At 48.1% G+C, this 23,386-nt stretch overlaps 1 protein-coding gene across 1 annotated transcript in view; it reads right to left on the reverse strand.

The window, feature by feature from the left end:
* Nucleotides 1-2,481: 2,481 nt before the first annotated feature.
* The window catches only part of SYT13 (synaptotagmin 13), a 33,665-nt gene continuing 12,760 nt past the window's right edge, over nt 2,482-23,386 (reverse strand). The window contains exons 2-6 of the mRNA XM_081155571.1: nt 15,846-16,071; nt 13,251-13,385; nt 11,467-11,768; nt 8,026-8,155; nt 2,482-6,171 (exon numbers count right to left, since the gene is read on the reverse strand). Coding sequence (XP_081011697.1) covers nt 5,867-6,171; nt 8,026-8,155; nt 11,467-11,768; nt 13,251-13,385; nt 15,846-16,071 — 1,098 coding nt within the window. The 3' untranslated portion in view covers nt 2,482-5,866. The remainder of the gene's footprint in view (nt 6,172-8,025; nt 8,156-11,466; nt 11,769-13,250; nt 13,386-15,845; nt 16,072-23,386) is intronic.

Consider the following 23,386-nt stretch of genomic DNA (forward strand, 5'->3'; position numbering starts at 1 on the left):
TATCCCTGGGTTTCTGAAATAAGATTTCTGCAATCACTTGCCAATGGGCTGCCCTGAAGCACCAAGAAAGAGCCTTGGGGACCTGGGGAGGGAAACCATGCTCCAGCCTGGGCCACTTTGACAGGCAACCACACCTGGCCTAGGACGAGCCACCGCAGGGCCCTCATCACATGGAGGCCACCACTACACCTGTTTCCATGGCAATGTCTGGCTTCCAGCCTGCAAGACTGGCTTTCTCCCATCTCCTCCCAGGCAGGCACCTGCCTCCATCTCTGGCTGGGGAAGCTGCTGATGGTCCCATCACCAACCATCTGTGCTGACCCGCCTGCAGGAGACGGAGGGGAGCTCAGGAGTAGTTCTCTAACACTCACACCAAGAAAATGCCCAACCCCTTAAATCCATCCACAGCTACATCCTGTGGCTCTGTCCTTGCCAGGCATCTGCCCAGGAGGGAGACAGAACAGATGCTAGGGATCTGAGCTCCTGCAATGGTGGTGCTTCCAATTGGCTCTAGAAAAACAGAAACTCTTGGGTGGAAAATTACCACCAGCTCCATAAGCAATTAAGGAAATGAGAAGAAACAGACTCAGAGCCTCAGGTGACTTGCATATTATCTGGAGGAGTGGGTGGCTGTCAGGACTTCAGAAGATGCCAGGGAGGATTACCAACATGGGGAGGGAGGGCAGGTGCACATATACGTGGGTGTATGTTTTATGCACAAGATTGGAGGCCAACATACGTGTGAAAAGTACATTGTTGCCAGTCTAGATCACAGAATCACAAAATATTAACTCTTACATCTAGAAGGGACTTTAGTGATCATTTGGTCCAAGTTCATTTTACAGATGTGGAAACTGACACCCAGAAGCAAGTAACTTGCTCAGGGCCATGAAGGTGGCCTGCGACCAAGCCATGCTGGGTTGCAGGTTCTCAGCTGCTAAATGCAATGCTCTAGACTTGTTTATGTGCAGGCGCAGAGTGTATTTAAGGAAATTCAGTGGAGAGACTTGTGTAAAGTGGCTAATGAAGTCTACTTTCCTCCCCCAGTTCTCTTGTATATAAATCCAGGCTCTCAAATATTAGTTTTGGGCTCTGATGGGCCATATGCATAGTTAGTTACCTATGAAACATAGTTTATATAATATTTGTCTATGCAGAATAAAACCCACTCCTATTTTATTATGAAAATAAAAATCCTGTTTGTCATTAAAATATCATATGTATGTAATATAAAATAAGGAATTATATGCACAGACTTGGAAAGTGAAGACATCTCATGGCTTCCATAAAGGAGCCTTTTTAAGAATCTTTGGTTTTAATTCCACGTGACCTGGCTAATTTCCTACTGATTTTAAAATTCAGGCCTGCCCCTTATTTAATGCCAGAGCCTCTTTCTCCAGACACCAGGGCTGCAGTGGCCACCAGAACGGCCTAGGTGACAGGACTCCAGGAGTCCCCCTGTCCTTGCCCACCACTGGGTGCGGGGGTACCACTGGTTGCTGCACCGACTCTGCCAGGATTTTTGTTTTGGGGATATTAGAGAAAGAGGAGTCTTAATTTCTAACTGAATTTTTACCTCAACAATGGAGTCAAAGCTCCCAGAACAGCATCCCTACTTGTATGTAGCCCCTTTGATTCAATTGTCAAGCAAGACCATCAAGGTGCACACACGCGCACACACAGCAATCTATGATCCAGCAATTCTATTCACTCCTAGGTAGATATCTCAGAGAAACCTGTACACGTGCACAAGAAGACATGCACAAGAATGTTCACAGTGGTCCTGTAACAGGAAAGAGAGAGAGAGAGAAAAGGAAACATTTAAATGTACATCAGTGACAGAATGGGATTGTTGTATATCCATACAATGGAATATTATACAGCAACAAAAATGAAATGAACTAGAGCTGCATATGTCTGCATAGATAAAGCTCAAAATTTTAATGGGGAGCAAAGTAGTGCAATAAAATTTAAATGAAGTTTTAAAACAAAAATATTCTATGATGTTCAGGGTTTGCATGTACATGCAGTGAAGGGATAAAGAAATGCTTGGGGTGAGAGATCTCAAATTCAGGTGGTGGTCTCCTCAGTAAAGAACTGAGAAAGTTTCTATTGTACTTGTCAAGTTTTATAAAGCTTAGCAGTGGTTTATGAGTGTTTATCAAATTATTGTTTCTGGCCTGGCCGGGCGTGGCTCAGCAGTTGAGCATCGACCAAGGATCCAGGAAGATCTCAGTTCGATTCCCGGTCAGGGCACATGCCCGGGTTGTGGGCTCGATCCCCAGTGGGGGGCACGCAGGAGGCAGCCGATCAATGACTCTCTCATCATTGATGTTTCTCTCTTTCTCTCTCCCTTCCTCTCTCTGAAGTCAATAAAGATATATATATTTAAAAAAGTAAAAACGTGTTTTTTTTAAAAAAAATTGTTTCTGCATTTTATGTCTAAAATATTGAGTGAAAAGACGAAAACACCAGGCAGCTAACCCAATTGGAAATTATTTATTTACCACTGAAAGGTTTTTGCTCCAAAGTGTGACATCAGACATATGACTACAATGCCTCATGCGTGTTTTTGTGCTTCAGTTCATAATTACAAACAAATACACACTTAGCATTGACAACAGGAAACACAGAGGCAGAAACAAATCACAAGGGCTAGATTTCTGTTTTGTGGTCCTCACCTCAATTTGGCTTAGGCACTAGCCACCTGCCACCCAGGACTCCTTGTATCCCAAAGGAATGACTCATAAAGAACTGATCTCCCATCCTGCTCTTTACATGGTGTCATTTGGGGTGATTTTTCACTCAACCTCCACCAAGAGTCATGTCAGATTGAAATGAACAGACATGTGCAAGGTCTTGATCAATCGGCACTCAACAAATAGATATTGATTTAAGAAGTGGAGTCACAGATTAATGAGAGTGGACTCCCAATTCTTTATCCCCATTGCTGTATCTATGAAAGAACCAGATCTCCTTGTGGGAAACAGCCCAGTCTGAGATGGTTTCTTACTTTATTTTCACCTCTGTTTCATGCCCCTCTTAGAAAACACTCCCTGGCAAAGTACAAGGTGTTCCTTTCGAAAAAAATCAGATGTGCTCACACAGACCCAATTACTCTTATTTGGTGGGTAGTAAACTGCAGATGTATCTGGTACAAGGTAAGCACTGAAGTTTTGGATCTGGCAGTCTGATACCTCTGACTAATATAAAATTCACCAAGACCAAATTTGGGCAGAAAAGCACAGTGATTATATTCTCTTCTATCATTAATGACATTTACACAGAGAGCTATGAATTGTCATTCGGTGAATGGTAATAATCGATGCCATGAATTTCTAGGCCAACTGAGATTTCTGATGCCTTTACCATTGAGAAACGACCTGGGACTCTGATTTTTATGCCATTTGCAGTGTCCTTTTCTCTCTACTCCCCTATCTATCCTTTACTCATTAATTCATTCAACAAATACTTTTCTGCAGGCCCATGAGCCAGCTTTATCCTAGGTGTTGGAACACACCAGTGAACACAACAGAAAAAGCTCCCTGGAAATCCTCTTATTTTTGTACATGCCTGGTAAGAGAGATGACAGCTGATACCTAAGATGTTCTGTGGTGGCATTTGACTCTTATCAGGGGCAACCTAGTTTATAGATTCTGGAAAACTAAACCTCTGGGATCCAAAGAAATGAATGCCTCATGGTGGAATGACCATGGGTAGAGGTGCTATTTTTAGGATCAGAGACCCTACCCAACCCACCTCAAGCATCCTTTGGTGTGACTGCAAGGCAGGTATATAGATTTATAAAGAAATAGAACCATGTTTGCTAATTCTAAGCCTAGGATCCAGACTTTTCTAGACCGAAGTAGCAGATATTACCAAGAAGAGAGTACTGGTCAGCTTACATAGGGAATGTTTTGTTCTATTTTAGCCATGCCAACCAAATAAGGGAAACCAGAGTGACTGGAGGTGGGGGGGGGGGGGGGTCAGGGTCTAAAAACATGTATAGGAAATCACTCACAAATGTGTTGCCTAAAAAAAACTTGGTAGGAGGTGGTCAACCTCAGTGATCAAGATTTCCAATCTGAAAGATTTCCCTTTTAAACAAGGATTTGATATTTTTTCTGTTTCTTTAGACTGTGGATAGAAGTTGTTTCTAATGCTTTTCTACTTCTGTACAGAAAGGAAAAATGATAACGAAGGGGGATAGGTCCCTGCTCAGAGTTTCAGGGGGAGACCAAGAATGACTTGACTTATTGAGGATGAAGGATAGCCCTGACCCTAGGGGTTCCTGGATCTAGGAATTCTCTTTTAGATCAGGACCAGGATGACATCTGAAGACCCAGAGTTTGGATGTCAGTACTAAGGCGTCCAAACGCAGAATTCAGGGTACTAGAAATGCCTACAATGGAATTGGCTCTCTCCAGGCATTGTCAGCTGCCAACTTAAAGCTTAAAGATGATCTGCTGGTGGCCCCAGAGTTCGTTTTTAGCTGGGGAGCACGTGCAGCTTTGAGCACACTTTCATCTATCAATCACATCGTTCTCACCGATAGAGCTGCCGTGTCCTCAGTGCTGCGTATCAGATGGCCAACAACAGAATCCAGGAGTCTTGGCTCACAGGCAAACGTATCCACTCCACAAGGCTCATCATTTAATTACCGGACAGCTCTTTGAAATAATAAGGTAGGAATCTGAAACCTGGCTGCTGGTTATTTACTTATTTTAAAGGGATCAGTCCTGCAAACTAAAGCTGGAGGCACATTTGTAAAAGTCTTTGTTTCCTATTCAGAGTTATCTTCCTTCCCCGCCTCCACGGAGCCAGATGTAGTGAACTAAATTAACATGAGCCCCAAATGTGGGATTCTTCCTGAAGTGGCTGGACCGCCAGGAGGGGTAGGTCTGTCTCAGAGGGTCACTTTGGTGATGCTGGTGGATGTGACAACGAGGACCTGATGACTAATAGGGGGATCCCACCTGTACTCTGCCAAGGAAGGCCCCCCTCAAATATAATATAAACTGATTCTGAGATAAAACAATAAAGTTAATCAATAAAAAGTACAAATGCAATCCAAGAGCAGGATCTGAAAAGTACAAAAGAAAATATGAAGAATCAGAATAATTAAATGAAGTACCCAGAGTCTTCCAAATTTCACACTGATGGTTGAGATACCCCGCATTGGAACCGGCTGCCCCAGGGTGTTAAGGACTGTGAAAACTTGTCTGGAATGTTGCAGAAGGGATTTCTCCAAGCCCAGTGCTCCAACCTCTGCAACCAAGCCGCTGAGTGCTTGCTGAAAAGGAAGGCTCCTGGGATCTGCCAGGAACACTGGTTTGGAAAGTCTACAGGTGGGCCCGGGAGTCTGCTGGTGATTTCTCCACACACTAAGGTTTGAGAGCTGCTTGGGTTGGGAGTGTGACTTCATGCTGCCTGAGATTTCACCCCACCCTGACAATCTCTAATTCTATGAGTTGATCCAGGATACTTTTATTTTCTTCATCATTTTTAAAATGCTCATTTTAAAAAAACCAAATTCTTTGTATCCATTATTCCCCCAATTCAGCTTTCTCTGCATCTGGACTGGCGCCCCCACCCGCAAATCCTACACATGGGCTGAAATTGATAAGTGCCTCATCAATGACACAGATGAGCAAAACGCATTCCTCAGTGTGACCCAGATGTCCACACGCTGCCCTGCCCTGCTCACTGTTTAGAAACGGTGGTGTGATGACAAGGAAATAGGGTCTTGGTCTTTGCAAACACGCCTGTCATAACGAGGACGCGGCACAAAGAGGAGGTGGCAGAGGACAGCTGGGACCGAAGGGGCAGGGCTGTGCAGGAGAAGGGAGGTGGCCCAGGAGGGCAGCTACAGGTGCAGCTGGTGCCACATGGCGATCTGCCGGCGCGGGTTTTTGAGCATCTCCTCCCAGTGGCTGCGCTCCGAGCCCGCGGCGTGCAAGCCCAGGCTGCAGCGGCCCAGCGCGCAGCTCTGCCCCTCCTCCTCCTGGCCCAGCACCTCCAGCTCCACGCTCGAGGCCTGCAGCAGGTCATCGGGCAGCTCGAACATGATCATCTCATTCCACACGGGGTTGATCTTGTGCTTGGCTCGTTTCGTCTGCTTCTTCTTCAGCTTCCGAGCCTGGTGCTTTAAGGTCACCTTGACAGAGACGTCTGGGGAGGGACAGAGGGGGAAAGAGTCAGGGAGAATCTCAAAAGTGAGATTCGGGGATGTGGCGAGGCCCAGGGTAATGCTCTGTCTTAGGGATGGAGAGAAGGGAGAAAGAGTCTCTGGCTCAAGATCTGCACTGAGACTCCCTCTCTATGGACGGTCCCCCGCCCAGCCCCAGCCATGGGTCGGGTATTAATTCAACAATTACTAAATGCCCACCATATGGCAGACACTGGTCTAGACATGGGGCTATAGCAAATGTTCCTGCCTTACAGAATGTATACTCAAGTATGGAAAGCAGAAAGTGGCATAATATATAAGGCTGGTCATTGGGGGGGGCCCATGATTGTGTCACCATAGAGGACAGCCAGGGAGCCACCCTTTGCCATAAGCCTTCCCAAGTGCCTGTATGTCCCACATCAAGCCAGGCCCAGACAATGGCTCAGATATCCTGCAGTTTGATTTTAAATTCAGTCCAGAAAAACTAAACCACCCGGTGTCCTCATGCCCTTGGTTCTCTATCCAAGTATTTTTGTCTATTAGGAGCTAGTAGGTCACCTGCTGCTCGGATGAGTTCTTGTGCTCTGTTCTTTCCTAAGTTTTACTTGAGGACCCAAACTGCATGTGGAGGGTGAAGGGAGGCTGGCTTGGCCCCAGGGGCACTGCACCAATAGAGCCGCTCCCCTAGGAAATCCGCCCTCCCCGCCCCCAGGGAAACAGGCCACCAGCTGAGCTTTCACGTTAAGCTTTCATTAGTCAAGGTTCCCATTGCAAATGTGAGGATATTTGTTCCTCTGCATTTATTGTTATCACCACCCCCTGGTGGTTAGTTTGTTATTTCAGCGGATATTTGAGAGACAAAGTGTGCTGTCATTGTCCTGACAGAAGCTATAAAAAAGTACGAGGAAGAGAACTGTCTGGAAGGGATACTGAGCAAAGCGCACCGAATTCCGACCTTTGGCTCAGGAATCAGTGAGCAAGGCCAACGCTTCGGATTCATTCACCCAAGAGCTTCTGCTCAGAGATTCTGAACGCAGTGGCAATTCTTTTCTTGTACCCTGCTATAAATATCTATTTATTTATATGCTGCACAAGGTACCATATGGTAACCAGTGATGCTTTCCTGCTCTGACAAGAGAACCTACTTGGCCCCTGGACTAGGGCCTGGGGTGAGATATCCAAAAGGAGAAACCGAGATTTCCAGAATATTGAAGGGATGTTTATTTGGGTATATGGGGCACAGATGCCCTAAGCTTCAGGCCGCCTCAGCCCAGGAACCCACATACCTTCTGCCATCACCCACACTCAGCTGGTATGGGGGTGGCCTGCTGGCAAAGGCTGAGAAAAGAGGATACGGGCTACGGGTGAGAAGCACAGGGATGGCTGGCTGGCTGAGACAGGAGAAGGGAACCTAGGTTGCTCGACACTTGCCCGGGAGGTGGGCCCAGCTAGCTCTGGGTGACAAGGTCTGGGCCAAGTTCCCTTTATAGCCCAGACACTCCACTCCACGGCTACAGCCTGACCACTGGCTTCCTGTAACCCGGGGGGAGACTGGTTCTTCTCACGGTGGATCACCAAGGTTGGGAGTCCCGGGTAGGCATGAGCTCATATCTGAGCCTTTATGGATGGGATTGGCCAAGAAGTAAATGGATATGAACTTAAAGAAGTGAGTGTGTCCTTTAAAAATTAATTTGTGAGCTTGGGATGAGGGACACAGCTAAGGCTGACTCCACAAATGTACTCATATCCCACCTCCCTGCTCACCTGTCCCCATTGTCTTCCAGGTGAGACCTCCCTCTACACACATCCCCAGAGGCCAGAGGGGCCCTGGTTCTCTCCTCTCAACCCTCACTCACCTTTCCCCAGGAGCTCCTTGGGCTGGTTGGAGTGGAGGTTCTTGGCCTTAATCAGCACCACCAGGAGGCGGTTGGCAGCCGGGAGGTAGCTGATGGAGAGAAGGACCTCTCCAGTTCCTGCTGAAGGCTCCTGAAACAGAAGAGAGAGTGTCAGAGATGGCTTGTTAGGGGTGGCTTCTGCCCCATCAACTAAAGCTAAGGCTAGGGTCTCACTATTTGTATCCAACAGGCATCCTAGAAACCATTTACTCATCAGCACTGGTTTCTCCACCACTGCAAAAGGGAGGGGTGCAGAGAAGGATTATATGTGGCATCTGTTTCAATAAGAGTTTGTTTCATTTGCCACAAAAATGTGATTTTCCAAATACCTTATATTTAAACAGAACATATAAAACAGATCAAAGAAATGCCACTCAGGAGGAGCAGGGGCAGAGGGCCAGGATTCCCTCTCACCCTTCACCTGCCCCTGCCCAAGCTCCCAGGACATCTTTACAGAATTCTAGGGTTCTAGGGAACACAGTTGGAGAACCACCGCATTGACCCATCAGGTTCCTGGGGCAGTGGGGAGTTGTGATTCATTTATCTGTTTGAAAAGATAATTCCTTCCAGCCCCTCCAGAGCTGAGAGAGTCAATAATGCCATGTACTAATGCTGAGCAGGGCCCTGCTTAGTCAACAGAATGGCCAACCATGTCAACAAAAAGCCAGGCATACGATGTCAGGTAATACACACGAGACGGCCAGCAATAACTGCACTTGACAGGAGGTGCAGAGGCCTCCGAAAGCATCCAAAATGTCCATCCCTATCTGCAGCTTTACAGAGTGCCTCCACTGAAAGTCCTACAAGAATTTGTTAGGAATTTTAACAAATCCATTGAGGGGACAAAAGTGACCAAAAGAGCCCCTACAGGAGGTGCCTGTCACAGTCCAAAGGTAGTGCTAAGACCATAGACTCTAGAACCAGACTATCTAGGTCTGAGTTCCAATCCTCCCATTTACTAGCTATAACCTCAGGAAAGTTACTTAACTTTCCCAAGCCTCCCTTTCCTCATCTGTAAAATGGGAATAATAACATCAACCAACGGGGCTGTAGAAGTTGAGTTGATATTTAATGGCTTAGAACAGTGTAGGACACTAAGAACTGCGGAACTATTTACTTTATCACCATTGGTTATTAAGGAAGGCCGATCAGTACCTCTTGAGATTAAGTGGGTACACTGTTTCTGGATGAATGGGAGCCAGTCTGGGCTTCAAGAGTGAGGCTGGATGGAGGAATCAGCTAGCCCTCTGCCTGAGTTGTGCCTTCCACCCAGGAAAAATGTCTTTGACGTGACCCTGACAATTCAACTAGCCATAAGTGACCAGTCAGATGATGAAATGAATTGGGAGCTGCCAGGACCTTTGGCACTGGCATGAATAATAGCAGCTAACATTAAACACTTACTACATGCCGGGTGTAACTGCATGAGCTATCGCACTAGGCTGTTAGCTCCACAAAGCCATCCCCAGCTCCCAGCACTCAGTTGACACACAATAAATATTTGTGAGATATAAGGGTGAGACATCCCACTTAATCTTGGAAACAACACTAAGAGCAATACTGATTTTGCTTCCATTTTAAGCATAAGACCCTGATGTTCAGAAAGGGCACGTCACTGCTTGAGGTCATGTAGCTGGCAAGTAGCAAAGCTAAGCCTTGAACAGGGGTCTGATCTGAGAGCAAAGCCCATGTCCTAAGCCCATTGCTCTCCAGCATCCGCCCCTCGGCTCTGCTGCTTTAAGTGCCTGCTGACAGAAACGCAGGCACACACGGGAGATACTGCAGGTTCGGTTCCAGAGCATTGCAATAAAGCGAGCTGTAATCTTTTTGCAGGTGGAGGGTCTTGCCTCCAATTTGTAAAAAATGCAACATCTGTGGAGTACAATAAAGCGAAGCCTCAGTAAAATGAGGTTTGCCCGTAACCCTTGTTCTTTCTCCACGCTCTCCCTGGTTTTGCCTACCCCCCCCCCCCAACTTCTTGAGTGCCCAATGAATCATCATTCAAGCTGCCCTTGGGGTGGGTCGCTATATGGTCCCCAGTGACTCACACCACTTTTGGCTGAGTGTCTTTTGGTGAGAAGTGGGGCACCGGTGGCACCTTTGTTAACCCATTCTGGGCTGCAGAGACTGAAGGCTTCACCCACCTGCTCCCATGGTGGGACAGGAGCTCTCTCCTGCCACATACACTGAGTGCCACCTCCTACCTCTGACTCCAGGCTGCCCTCTGAGATTGCTCACGTCTGTGGGAAACAGGTCAGTGGTCCTGTGAGAGTATATCTGTGTAACAGTGACAGCTACAACGTGTGTGATGATTATGAGAGTGGATGAGCCATAAAGGCAGGGCTTTGTCCAACTAATTCTGTGTCCCTAGCTCCTGGAATGGTGCCTGGCACATGGCAGAAATCCGGCAAGGTATTTGTGGAATGAATGATTTTTACTCTTCCAAGGGGGAGGGCAGAAGTGGCTTTGGGGCCTGAGACTTCTGCCTATATAGGCTAGAGCTCAGCCCTTTTGGGGTGGCACCAGAGTCTCCAGAGCCCTGGGGGCGCCCCTCCATCTCTGGAGAAAGCTGCTTTCCCGGATGAACAGATCAAAGCATTGGAGTCTTCTTCCAGGAGGCCCCAGCTAGGACTTCACACCAATCCCCAACCTTGCACTGATTAGAGAGTGTGCTTTGGAACAGCCTACTTCCAGCCGAGCGCTTCTGTCAATGTTTAATCAATTTTCTGAGTCTTGGAAAAAGAGAAAAATAAGGCAAGAACGAGATGACAGCAAAAAGGGGAGCAGGTGGGAGTGAAAGCGTACTCCCCGCTCCTGCAGTGTCCATCGGGAAAGGCGCCTGCTGCTAGTGCCTCACAGTCAGGCGCTTCCATGGCATGGGGGCGAGGGGACAGCCTGAGATTTACAGCCAGACTGCCTGGCCTCAAGGCAGAGCTTGCTATGTCCCAGATGGCGACCCTGCATGGGCGACTGAACTACTCCAAGTCTCAGTCCCCTTGTCTGTAAATGGGGAGTCACAGCAGCACCTGGGACTCATCTCCTCTGCAGTGCCTGGCACATAGTAGGAGCATAGGAGTTAGAAATGAATTTAAATGAGGGTAATACTGCCAGCACCAGAGTCAATACATTCATAACATGGTGGCAAGCTAGAAGCGAAGCTAGATCCCAGGAATCCCAAAACCTGGGCTGTGGGTCTGCTCCAGCCCTCCACCCTGTTCAAGACTCCAGGCTTCCTTACATACACACACACACACACACACACACACACACACGCACGCACGCACGCGCACACACACACCTAAGCTGGGAAGTTCCCTAAAGCTATTCCATGAGCACTGGCCCAGACCTGCCATCCATGCTCCACTAACAGGTTTGAGCTGTCCTGGGGAGAGATAACCCCACCTTAACTGAAGTCTTCAGCTCCCCCCACTGGGCAGCCCCCAGAGGTACGGACACCCCATCCAGGCCCAGGCGAAGCTCCCCGGCCACACTGTGGCGAGAGAAGCGGTCACAGGTCCTCAGGGTCAGTGTCAGGGTCGCGGTGGGGAGTTCCTCCTCTGCCAGGGGGAGCACCAGGCCTTCCTCCCAGGTGATACGCAGCTCCCGCTTCTTTAGGGCCGTTTGAGCCTCCACAGAGCCTGTCTTGTTGGTCACGCTGCCTTGGACATAGCAGTCACAGCCTCCGTCATGGTCACTGGTCACAGCTGCAGCCAAGGACAAAGCAACACATACATGGAACCGAGGTAGGAGAGAAGCCCTGCTTTGAGTAGCAGAATCTGGCTTAAAGGTCATGACCTCGGGTGTGTGGAGAAAGCCCAAGGCTGACCCCTTGGTGTTGTAGAATCACCTTTCAGAAAGACATTGAGAGCTGGCTCTCTCACGTGAGGGGGCCAATGTCAGCATGTGCTAGTCTTCCTCGGAGAACAGGGACAAGGCTTGGTGTTTCCCAGAGCCCCTCCCACCTCACAACTCTGAGATTCTCCAAGGTGCCTGAGCCCAGGAACTGCTGATGACTTGTTGGTGTTGCTACTGACACCGTAATGGTTTGTTCTGTGCTTTTCACGTTAACCACATCACCACCTGTGATCTAAATCCTGAATGTTGTTTCATATTCTGAACCTTGGTGTTTTCAATGCTTCACAATGAGGACATCTGCACTTGTGGTGCTTTTAGGACTTGTTCCTGAATGATAATGTGAGACATGGCAGCTGATGCTCCCCAGGAAGAGGAGAATTGAGGCCATGTGTCCTGACAGAAAGAACTCTCCATGAGCTTCAAGGAAATTGGGTGCAGTCCTGGCTCTGACACCAATGGTTGGAGTGATCTTAGAGACCTGATGTTGCTAGATCTCAGTTTCCTAATCTGCAAAATGGGACCACTGTGAAGACCAAATATAATAAAGTATATAAAAATGCTAAAAAGTCTTTTAAAAATAAAAAGGAGAGACACTCCCTCAAAAAAATTAAATAAAATACAAAAGTCCAATTTATCCTGCCCCAGCTTCCAGGAGCCATGGAGTAGCCCATTGTTAGCCCTGATTCCTTCACAAAGTCCTCCCTTTGTTTGCTGATGGTAATGTGAATTGTCAGGGCAGAGAGACCAGGGACAGCCTGACCCCTCAGGAAGACCACCTGGTCCTAGGAATGCTGACTATTCAGAATGCACTCTGTGTCCAATGTCAAATGCACCCATGGCAGAGATGGCTAGCTGTTCATCAAAACCCCATTTCCTCTTCTAGCTGGGCACCTGCTGGACCACATTTCCCAGCCTCCTTTGCAGTCAGTGGCCATGTGACTGAGTTCTAGCCAATGAGATGTGAGCAGGAGTGATGCCTATCATGTGCAGGTAGTTTTTAAGGAATGGTTGTGCCCTCTCCCTGTCCTCCCCCTCCTTCCACCTGCTGGAAACAGGTGACAAAGAGGCCCAAGAGGATTATGGAGCCACAGATGGAAGGAGCCTGGTCCCTGAGTCACCATTTGGAGGAAAGATATCCGCCCACCAAGGATTGTTATATGAGAGAGAGAAAAAAACCCCTATGTGTCTGAGCATCACACGTTTCAGGGCTATTTGCTACAGAGTGCTCATCTAGCACCAGTCCCCAGCTATGGGTGCTCCCGTCCCTCCTGCACAGCTCCTCTGTGGCAGACAGACACATAGAAATCCCTGAGAGTCAACTGAGAGCTTACCTTCCAGGTGAGTCACAAACAGCTCTGCCTTCTGCTGGTCATACTGCAGGCAGTAGTGGAGCTTGGGGGCTTGGTTCCAGCTGGCAGCCTTCTCTGGGTTCCAGGTCTCCATGACACAGACATCCTCCACCACACCTGTTAAGAAGGTAAAGGCGTTCCTGCCACCCATGCTGGAGTCCTGTTTTCTGGATCACACCTTTCCCATCTCTGCCACCTATGCCACCAACCTGAACCCAAAGCTTCCCAGGCAGGTGCAAAATCATGGTGGCAGCGCCTGCGTTCCTGGGCCTTGCATTTCAGGAGTCAATCACAGCCCGGTGGTCAAGACATGGGCTCTGGTGTAAGACACAAGCTGGTATGTAACAGTTATGTGACCTTGAACAAGTTACCTGATTTCTTCAAACCTCAGTTTCCTCATCTTTACAATGGGAATGATCACAGCTCCTTCTTCCTAGTGTTACTGTGAGTATTAAATAAAATAAAGTGGGGAAAGTACTTAGCCCAAGGCCTGGCCACGGAGAGCTTACAGTAAGAAAAACTGTCATAGCCTGTGTGGTTCTGGTCACCCTGTTTCAGGCAAACCATCCCCAACCCATGCCCAGCTCCACCTTCCCACAGAGTTTAATCCCTGCTCCCCAGCATTTCATGCCATTAGGGAATGAGTCAGGAGGAGGTGCTGGGACAAGGTCAGGGAAGATGGGTTGATTTTCGTGCATGTTCAATAAATGCTTGCTGAATGAAGGAGTGACCTGATCTTTAATTCAGAAGTTCCTAAAACCAGAACTACTTCTCACTCTGCCCCTCCCTTGAACAAACATCTGGACAACTCTCATTATTCAAATATAAGAATGAAAGGATCTAGCAGCTGCAGCAGACTCCACTTTAAGCAAATTGGAATTTGAAACATTTTAATTTTCGGGGGCAGATATAGAAAGGAGTGTTTAATTTCTAAAATGGCCCATTATTGGGTCCCTGCAGGTAGTAAAAAATGCCCCTGGGCATCTCACCAGGGGACAGATTGGCCAGGATGAGAGTGATGTGTAAAGCAAGATGCACACGGGACCCATGTGGCTTCCAAGGGCACCACAGGGACAACCACAGCAAGGTCAGGGGCAGCAGGGGCTTGTTGGGCACCCAGAGCTCTCAGCCCTCAGACCACCTCACCCTTCAAAATCAAAACCAAACCAAAGCCAGTACCACATAGAGAAGCAGGAGTGGATTTGGCTTCAAGAATTGGGACTTTGAGCTGTACACCTGAAACAATACAAAATAAAATTGAAAACAAAATTGGGACTTTGAACTCTACAAGGAGCTGATGAGGATCGTCCTGAGTGGGAGTAGACACGTCCAGCATGTCACGGGCAGTGTCTGCGGGATCTGGCCCCCTCCTCCCCTGCGCTGCAGCACCTCTGGTCCATGCTCACCGAGCCAATCAACTCTCCATAGACTTCTGTGGAATCAGAACTCGGCTGCTGCCTTATGGACAAGGGAAGGAATGAGGAAACAGGAGAAAGAGATGATCTAATGTGTTCTGAAGCCTACAGAGTTCCAGGCTGTGATTTGCTCTCCTGCTCTCCTTGGTGGCCAACCTGTCTAATCCTGGCTTCATCTGAGCTTTGAGAAACCTGGAGCTCCCAAGAAAAGCACCCACAAGGGTCCTCAAGCTAGTGGTTTCCCACCCAACCTTAAGCTCTCAAGTCTTCAGTAGGCGTATTTTAAATCTATTTAAAATGTTCACTGGCAAATCTGGAGGCTTAAAGCCAACCAGGGTTCATTCATGCCGTAGGTACTGCATGCATTTGTTCTGGAAGAAATGCCAGGCTAATCACTGTGGCTCTGAGCCAGGTTGGAGGGGCACTTGTTCACTGGCCAGCGTGGGTACGGCTGGAGTCATGCCAGGACATGTGTTAGGAGCGGGGTCAATGTCAAAGCTGGTTCTGCTGCTTCTGCTTCCACTGTCTCCATCTCCAACCACACAAAACAGAACCCCAAACCACACAATCCACTCTCCCAGCTGTAGATTTCACCTCCTTATAAAGGCTTGTGTGCTATTTGGGTTAAGGATGATCTCTGTTTGCATGTCTGCCCCAGTGCCCAGCACAGCTCTGTCCACCTAAAGGAGATGCATTCTTGATGTTGATGCTGATGAGCAGAATAGAAGCAATAATAACAATATATTTTGATGACCTCCTAGTGCCAGGCCCTGAGCTAAGCACTTTATATGCATTATTTTATTTACACTTTACAACTTTACCAAGTGGGTAATAGTATGAACCCAATTTATAGGTGAGGAAACTGAGGCCCAAAGAAGTTAGCAACATGACTGAGGCCACACAAGTACATAAAAGGGCAGAGAATTTAACCCATGACTCTGAACACATGGAAAGGGAGTCTCCATTTCCCAGGGAAAAGCTGGGGAGAAGCAATGTGGCAATATGTCAGCAGGAACAAAGGACTATAATCCTGAGGCCCTGTGCCCACCTGTTTGTCCAGTGTCAAATGTCACTGACTCTGAGCTGGCCATGCCCAGCACCTACACAAACACTGACCAACCCTGATGTAGCTCATGAATGAGTGAGGGGCAGGAGATCCTACCATTCTGAGGAAGGACGAACAGCTCCTCTGTGACCTGCCTCTTGAGGCGGCTGTCATTTGGGGCCTGAGGGCTGGCAGACGCAGCAGGCTCCTCTGTGGTCCTCAGAGTGTAGTCTGCGTAGTTGATGACCTCTGGGGCCGTCACAGCTGGCCTGGGTCCATAGATGTCTGGGAACTTGAGGAGGGCTCGGGGCTGGACGGGCTCTGTGGACTTTTTAATGTTGAACTGCAAACAAAGCACTCTGGTCAGTCTTCTGGAGAACCTCCTGCCTGGTTTCCACCCACAGAAGGGAGGAGCAATGACCTGACTTTTCATGGGAGGCAGAGGGAGGGCTGGGGTCCCTTCTGCTCTGAGGAGTGTGACCTAGGAAGGCAAAACATCATCTCTAAAGTCACCTGAAACTACAACATTATGAGTCCAGCCACGGCCCACTGAGATGTTGGCCCTATTCACCCATCCCTCTCTCTGCCCGCCCCTCCCTCTGCCCACCCCCTCCCTCCATCCGCACCTCTCTCCCTCTACCCCTCCCTCCGTCCATCCCTTTCTCCACCCACCCCTTCCTCCATCCATCCTACGGCTGGGTCCCCAGGTGTTATCTGGTCCTGCCTCAGGTGGCCCTCCCTCTGCTGCTGTCTGTGCCACTTGCCTCTTTGGTTTAGCTGGTTTGAATTGGGGTTTTGTAACTTGCATCCAAGAGCACCCCAAACTGATGCACCGCACTTTTAATAAGCAACGCAGGAGGTCATGACCCTGGTGTAGAGAAATTCTGCCTGGGGGTCAGATACCATCCCCTCAACCCCAACCCACTCTGCGTCCAGCCAAGGGCATCCTCACTTGCTGTTTGTCCCTGCCCTGCCTTGGCAAGGTCCTCCGCAGCAATGACTGCCCTCGGCGGAGGGGGATTTATAGCCCTTGACCGGGCTGAGAGCAGTCTGATGGCTGCTACACGAGCCTCTCCAAGCAGTGAGAGCAGCAGCTGATTACTGATCTCGTTCTCTTGTACAGTTTTATTTATTGCCTTTCAAAACCCGGTTCTTCTACATCATTCAAACGTATCTATGTTTTCCACTTAAATAAACTTCAGTGCCCAGGGAGCAGAAAAGAGGGTTGGGAGTTGAGGGAGGGCACCTAGGGAAGGATTATGGGTGGAAAGTAAGAACTCCTGGGAGGAAGGAAGCCGACAGGGGAGCAGACCCCAGGGCAGGGACCTGTGCTCCAGCCTCACACAGCAATGTAGCAGTGGCAGGGTTTGGGAGGTGGGGATTCTCTAAATGTCCCATGAACCCAGGGAAGAGGCCTGGACACACAGATGCGGGATGGGTCAGGGAAGGCCTCCAGGCACTCAACCATTAGGGAATGTCCAGCTGTGCTCGGCATTGCAGGTACAGAGACGGGAGACAACACCCTGGGACAGTGCATCGGACCCTCCAGTGTGTCTCCTTGGATTCACTTTGTCTCACGTGTCCCTGGGGCCTTGGACCACTTCCTCCCCGCCACGGTGGCCAGCTCTGCATGGACTCCAACTTGCTTTAAGAGGCACAGCCTCATTGTCACACCCTGCCCCTACCCTGGGGCTTCTCAGTGCTGCTGAGGTGTGAGGCATGCAGGGACTCTCTGTGTCCACTCCAGGGCCACCCAGATGTGTTAAGAGTTAAAACTCCATTGGAGGGTGGGGCTTGACCACTTCAAGCTGGAAGCCAAATACTGAACTCTTCCCTTCCTCCTCACTACCCCCCCCAAGAGTGACTTCAGTGGCTTTGGAAGACGACACCTGGAGATCCAGCAGTTGCCCTTGACACCAACTGGTGGCCGCTCAGTAACATGCCCTGGGCCTTATTCATGTCCCCCTCCTCCCATCCCTCCCACATCCCTGGAGAGAGGCCTCTGGCAGGCTCAGCTTTCCCGTAATCCAGGCTAAGACAAATGGTATGGGGTCGGGGAGGGCAAACCTTCATATTTAATGAACAAATATTTATTGAGCCCTACTACAGGCCAGGTCCTTTGCTAAATGTTAGGAACACAGATGTGACAAGATAGATGCTGTCTTCTCCTATGAGGCTGATGTTGGGAAAAGAGAAATTAATTATGTAATTAATGATCTGTAAACAAACACTTAACTTTACCCGAGATGTTAGGCGAATCCTTTAGTGACATGATTAATTTTTTCACCTAAGGACTGTTTATTGATTTGGGTTTTCACACTGAGGCTCCAACTTAAAGCATCACAGCACCCAGGAACTCCCAGAAAGGGGAGGCAGGCTTAGCTCGAAAAGGGGACAGATGGCTTTGGAGCTTATACTTGAACTTTAAAAAAAGAGAGGGGAGAGATGGACATAGAGTATTTAAATGATGCCAATCACAGGCCACTGTGGCTAAGCCCCTCAGAGGGGAACTGGGCCAGGGAAGAGGCACCTGCTGCCTCTGTCACTCTGGGCTCTAATACTAGTCAGTACACATATTAACATGTATACAAGAGTTTGAAATATGGCCTGGTGGTCAGTGTGTAAGCTGTAAAACAAGATAGCTTGGCTGGAGTCCCATTACTCGCTACCTAATCTTGGTTCTGATTAATCTCTCTGTGCCCCGTTTCTACATCTATAAAATGGGGATGCTCACTCCAGGGAACAGGAAGTGTTCTGGAGCAGTTGGGAATCTTTCTTGAAATTTCCAGTTCTGTCTTAAAATTCATGAGACTTTTTGTATTTGACTCTATATGATTGTTTTAGTATGAAAAGTTTCCCTTGTTTATTTTGTGACTTGGGATAGTCACAGGACACTGGCTGACACCACAGTCCCTCTGCTCATCCCCTTCTCCCCTACTGTCTCCCTGTGTTGGCCAATGTGCTGTAAGTCAAGCTAGAAGTTAATGGAGAGAAACAGTCATTTGCTTCCGGGGAAAGACCAACTCCTAGAAGCTGAGTCTGAGTGGGAACAGCCCTCTGTCCAAGTTTTCCTTACAACCATATAGCTAACTCTTCTGGAGAGAATTTGGGATGCAGTCAAAGGAGCTCTTAACCACCCCAAAGACTTGATTCCCTCTGCCCTTTCCCTCTGTGGATCACCCTCGCACACACCCACAACTGCTTGAATCCTCACAGCCAGCAGGTCACTTGTTAACAGCCTTGTATCAGTCAGGGAGGGCCAGTGCTATGTAACAAACAACCCCCAAACCTCAGTGCCTGAATGCAATAAAAGCTGATTTCTCACAGCCTGAAAAGGGTCTGCTGGCTTTTCTCCAAACTCGGAGTCTTGGCCTCTTCTGCCTTGTGGTTCTGCCCACCTGTGCCCTGCAGGGTTCAGATATGAACTCATCAAATCCTCATAATAACCCTGTTAGGAAGAGCTACTATGATCAATCCCATTTTACAGATGAGGACCCAAGGCCAGCCTGTGAGCAGCAGAGGCTCGATTCAAAGCCAGGCTGACTCACTCCAGAGCCCTATGTTGACCCACTCTGCTGTGCCTCCAGCCCCTTAACCCATCACCTCACATTTCTAGTCATATTTTACTGCTCATCCACGTTTTTATGCCACTTAGACTAATGCCTGGGCCACTGCCTGGCCCACGACCCCTTACCCTGCCCCTACAGGCCCTTCAGACAGAGGAACAGGCTTGTAAGCGCTGGTTCCCACATTTTATGTCCTAAGTTTCATGTGGGAAATGTAATATTCAGATTCCCAGAGCAGCCCCCCAAGGGATTTGACTCAGAGGTCTTAGGTGGGGCCTGAGGAATCTGCATGTCTAAGAAGTCCACCGTGACCATGAAGCGGGTGCTCCCTGAGACTAACATGGAAATGCCTGGTTTGGGGAAGGCCCCAGAAGTCCAGGTGGGGTAGATATAGAAATGTCTTCTTGCATGGTGAACTGCTTACAGGCACAACCTCCGCATCTCTCAGTCAGGTCCTCTCAGTTCCCCACAAACATTTGTCTGATAGATCTTCAGCTCCTGGGGAGCTGCTGGGACCATGATCTCTACTTCTTAGCTGTTTATCTGCCAATCCACAGGGTCAGGTCCCGGGGGAGAGCATATTTCAAGCTGCAAAGTTGAAATTCACTTTGAAGAAGCAGCTTATCTTCTGGTCCAGGCTCCAAGCAGTGTTTCCATGGCAACCTAGCCACAGCATCATCTTTTGTTATCCCCTCCAACACCTCCTCTTCTGTTTATTATAAGTCTGTATCCCAGTCCTTTCTCAAATTTCCTTCCCTGGGGACTCACCTCCTGCTAGACGCCCCTCTGTGGTTATTTTAAAATCTAAAAGGGGTAGTTTGTGGTTGACCAACCACACTCCCTGCCCCCTAGCTGGTACCTGTTGGTGGGTTAGCTCTGCTGTCAGTCTGGCAAATGTGCCTCTCCCGACCAGGCAGGAATGAGACACAGCAGGGGATAACAGCCAGGCCTGGTGCACACCCTGTCTCTGCCGATAGTCATTCATCCAGTCTTTTGTTCAGCATTTATTAAACCTCTAAGATGCTGGTCAGCTGCAAAAATAACACTGTCCAATCATTTTCCTCATGGACTGAGAACGGTCAGTGAAACAGGGAGCAAGAAACCAGTAGATTCAAAAAGGCAATTTTAGGTAGAAGTGCTATCAAGACAGAGACAGATGGCAACGGGTGGGTGGAAGGGAGAGTTGTGTCTACTAAGAATTCGAGGACTTCTTAACCCAAAATTTGCAGCAAAAATCATATCTAGAATTAATCATCTTACCCATAGGTCTCCATTTAAACCTTACAACCTCATGAGGGAAGGATTACTGTTACCCCACTGTATAGGGAACACTGAGGCACAGAGGACATGCGTCTGAAGTCACATAGTTAACTAGACACAGAACTGGGATTTGAACCCAGGCGTGTGACTGTGGGGCCTACAGGCTTTCCAGCTCATCCATGCACTTCCCTGCCTGAGTCAGACCAAGGAACCAAAAATTCGGTGATCTATTGTCTTTCTAAGGTCTTGGGGAGATCAAAGGAAAAGCCTGCTGGGGCTGAGGGAAGATGTCCCACCTCCACCCTCCTACCCCAGCCATCCACTCACTCATTCCATCAGTCTCCACCTGACACTGAGAACCTTTTATGTGATGGAAGCCACAAAAGACACTGGCCGCTGCCCTCACACCATATATGGGTGGGAAGGAGTGGGCAGTGGGGGGATTAGTATAATCATCTCTATGATGGAGGCCAGGAAAATACAAGATGGAGTATTAGGAACACATGAAACTTTCCTGGGGAGGGTGCAGGGTGGGGTGCGTGTGTTGGGGAGAGGCAATTTTGAGGAAGATTCAGAGGCTCTGACTTTTGGTAGGGTGTCCCCCCAAAGCCCAGGCAGCAGTGTGACAGGAGGAGAGGTGGGAGAAGGGCATTCCGGGCCACAGCAGCGACTTGAAAGTTTGCGGTGAGTGCAGGGAACAGCAGCGGGAACAACTACAGCTAAAAGCCCTTGAGGAGAGGAGGGACAATGAGTGTTGCCATTATCCCAACATTTTCGAAGGAAACAGAATTAAACAGAACAAAACTCTGAAGGACAGAAAATGACAAAATGACATGATCCCGCCTAGAGATCGACTTCTTCATAGGTGATCCTGCGTGGACTTCATCAGTGACATCACGAGGCCCGGGAGGGCGATGTGGCCACCATCTCTTGGCCACGTGCTGCAGACCAGAGGCTCTTGGAAGTGCTACAGACTTTAGAGTACTTAATCCTCACATGACCCCATAAGTAAGTGCCTAGTATTTTCTTATTCTATACCTCAATATAAATAAATAAAAATAACTCAATTCTTTTCTCTACAGAGGAGGAAATTAAGGCTCAGAGAGTCTGAAGCTTGTCCAAGATCCCACAGCTAATGAATGACAGCTCTGGGCTCAGAACCCAAGTTCATCCCAAAGCTAGTGCTGCTAACACACACTACATCACATGGCTCCCTCGAGGCTACGTTTTGGATACCAACCTAAACAGGTAAAAATGGAATTGTCCAGGTCAGTGGTTTTGATTTGCTGGCAGGTGCCCCATCATTAGATTGATGACCCCTTCTTACCGCATCCCGTTGTCTGGGTTTCTTAACGAACTGCTGGGATGTTTGGGCATCAGCTTCGTTACAGCGCTCAGTTCTAAATCTGGGCTTGACATTTTTTGTACAGAAAATGTGTTTCATCTGTGACATGAGCCAAGACATCAACATTATGCTGTAACTTCATTAATGGTTGTCATAAGCATTATTTCAAAGTTGGGATTTTTTAGGTCACAGAAAACCCCTTTGATCGGTGATCAGGGCTGAAACACAGCCTCCCCACCCCCCATCCTTATTCCCCCATCTCCAGCCACCTTGGCAGGCTGTTGGCAATGGACTTGACTCTGAGTAGAACCTCCCAGGCAGACTTGAACTTCCAAATTTTCCACTTGCTCCCCCGCTCCCACTGTATTGGTTTACGAGGCCCTTAAAAGTCTTTCTGTTAAACTGAACCCATAAATCTCAGCCCTGCATCAACAACAACTGTCAGGTGGGAACACACATGTTTAATACTGATTTCTGTGGTCTTAACCAACAGTGTCCTTTTCAATACTTTAAACATTTTTTCTCAGTTTCTCATTTGTGGGGGGCTACGTTTTTAATGTAAAAAAGTCATTTGGTACCAAAGGCCGAAATATCTGGTCATAAGCCAGTCTCCTTGACATTGAATTCAGGATCTTCTGGATCAGCTACAGGATTTTTTGATTCTCTGATGTCAGCTAATTGATGGAACCATTGACAAAGGCAACAATTTTTAAACGTGGTGCTATGCCAATATTTAAAAATGATAGCTAAAGTACTGATGCTTAATACTTTTTTACCCACTTAAAAAATCGGTTGGAGCACATTCAAGGTTATTCTTATAATGATACTTCTTGCATTTGGATAAGCTTTCCTTAGTGGGAGAGGAAGGCGGTGAATTCTGCAGAACCCTTTGAGCATGTGAATTCCATCCTTCATGTGGAAAACAAGTCCAGAGAACCGCTAACCAAAGACATCCATCCACTTACCTGCAGACACTTGGAAGGAAAGCACATTCATTTCTAACCTGGCAGTTTAAAAAACAGCCAAGCTGTAACGTGTGACTTAAAAACAGGACAATGACTATTTTATTGGATTCTTCTTATGCTTTGGTTTTAAGCCCAAATCCTCCAATTAAGCAATCCATCAGATTTCTAGCCAAACAGAAACTGGCACACACTTGTTGCTAACTATGTATTCACCCACCCTACAGACCACGGAAGATACATAATAAGGCCCTGCCCTCAGGAAGTTTCCCATCCAGTGATGGACACCATCCCACAAACCAGAAATATGAAGTTCTTGGGCTACAACCCTCCTACCTTATGCCCATGGCAGATATGACTAATCGATAAATGCATTCTTTCCTGCTATGCTCAGATCCAGCCTGTCCAGCTTAGGGCCCCAGGAAGCCACTACCAATTAATAAGAATTGATAAGCAAGATAAAAGCTATATGCCCTTCCTGATGCATACTTTTAAAAGGATAAATAAATATAGAAGGTAGCCTTA

The sequence above is a fragment of the Miniopterus schreibersii genome (genome assembly GCF_964146895.1).
Source record: "Miniopterus schreibersii genome assembly, chromosome: 12".
Lineage (NCBI taxonomy): Eukaryota > Metazoa > Chordata > Mammalia > Chiroptera > Miniopteridae > Miniopterus > Miniopterus schreibersii.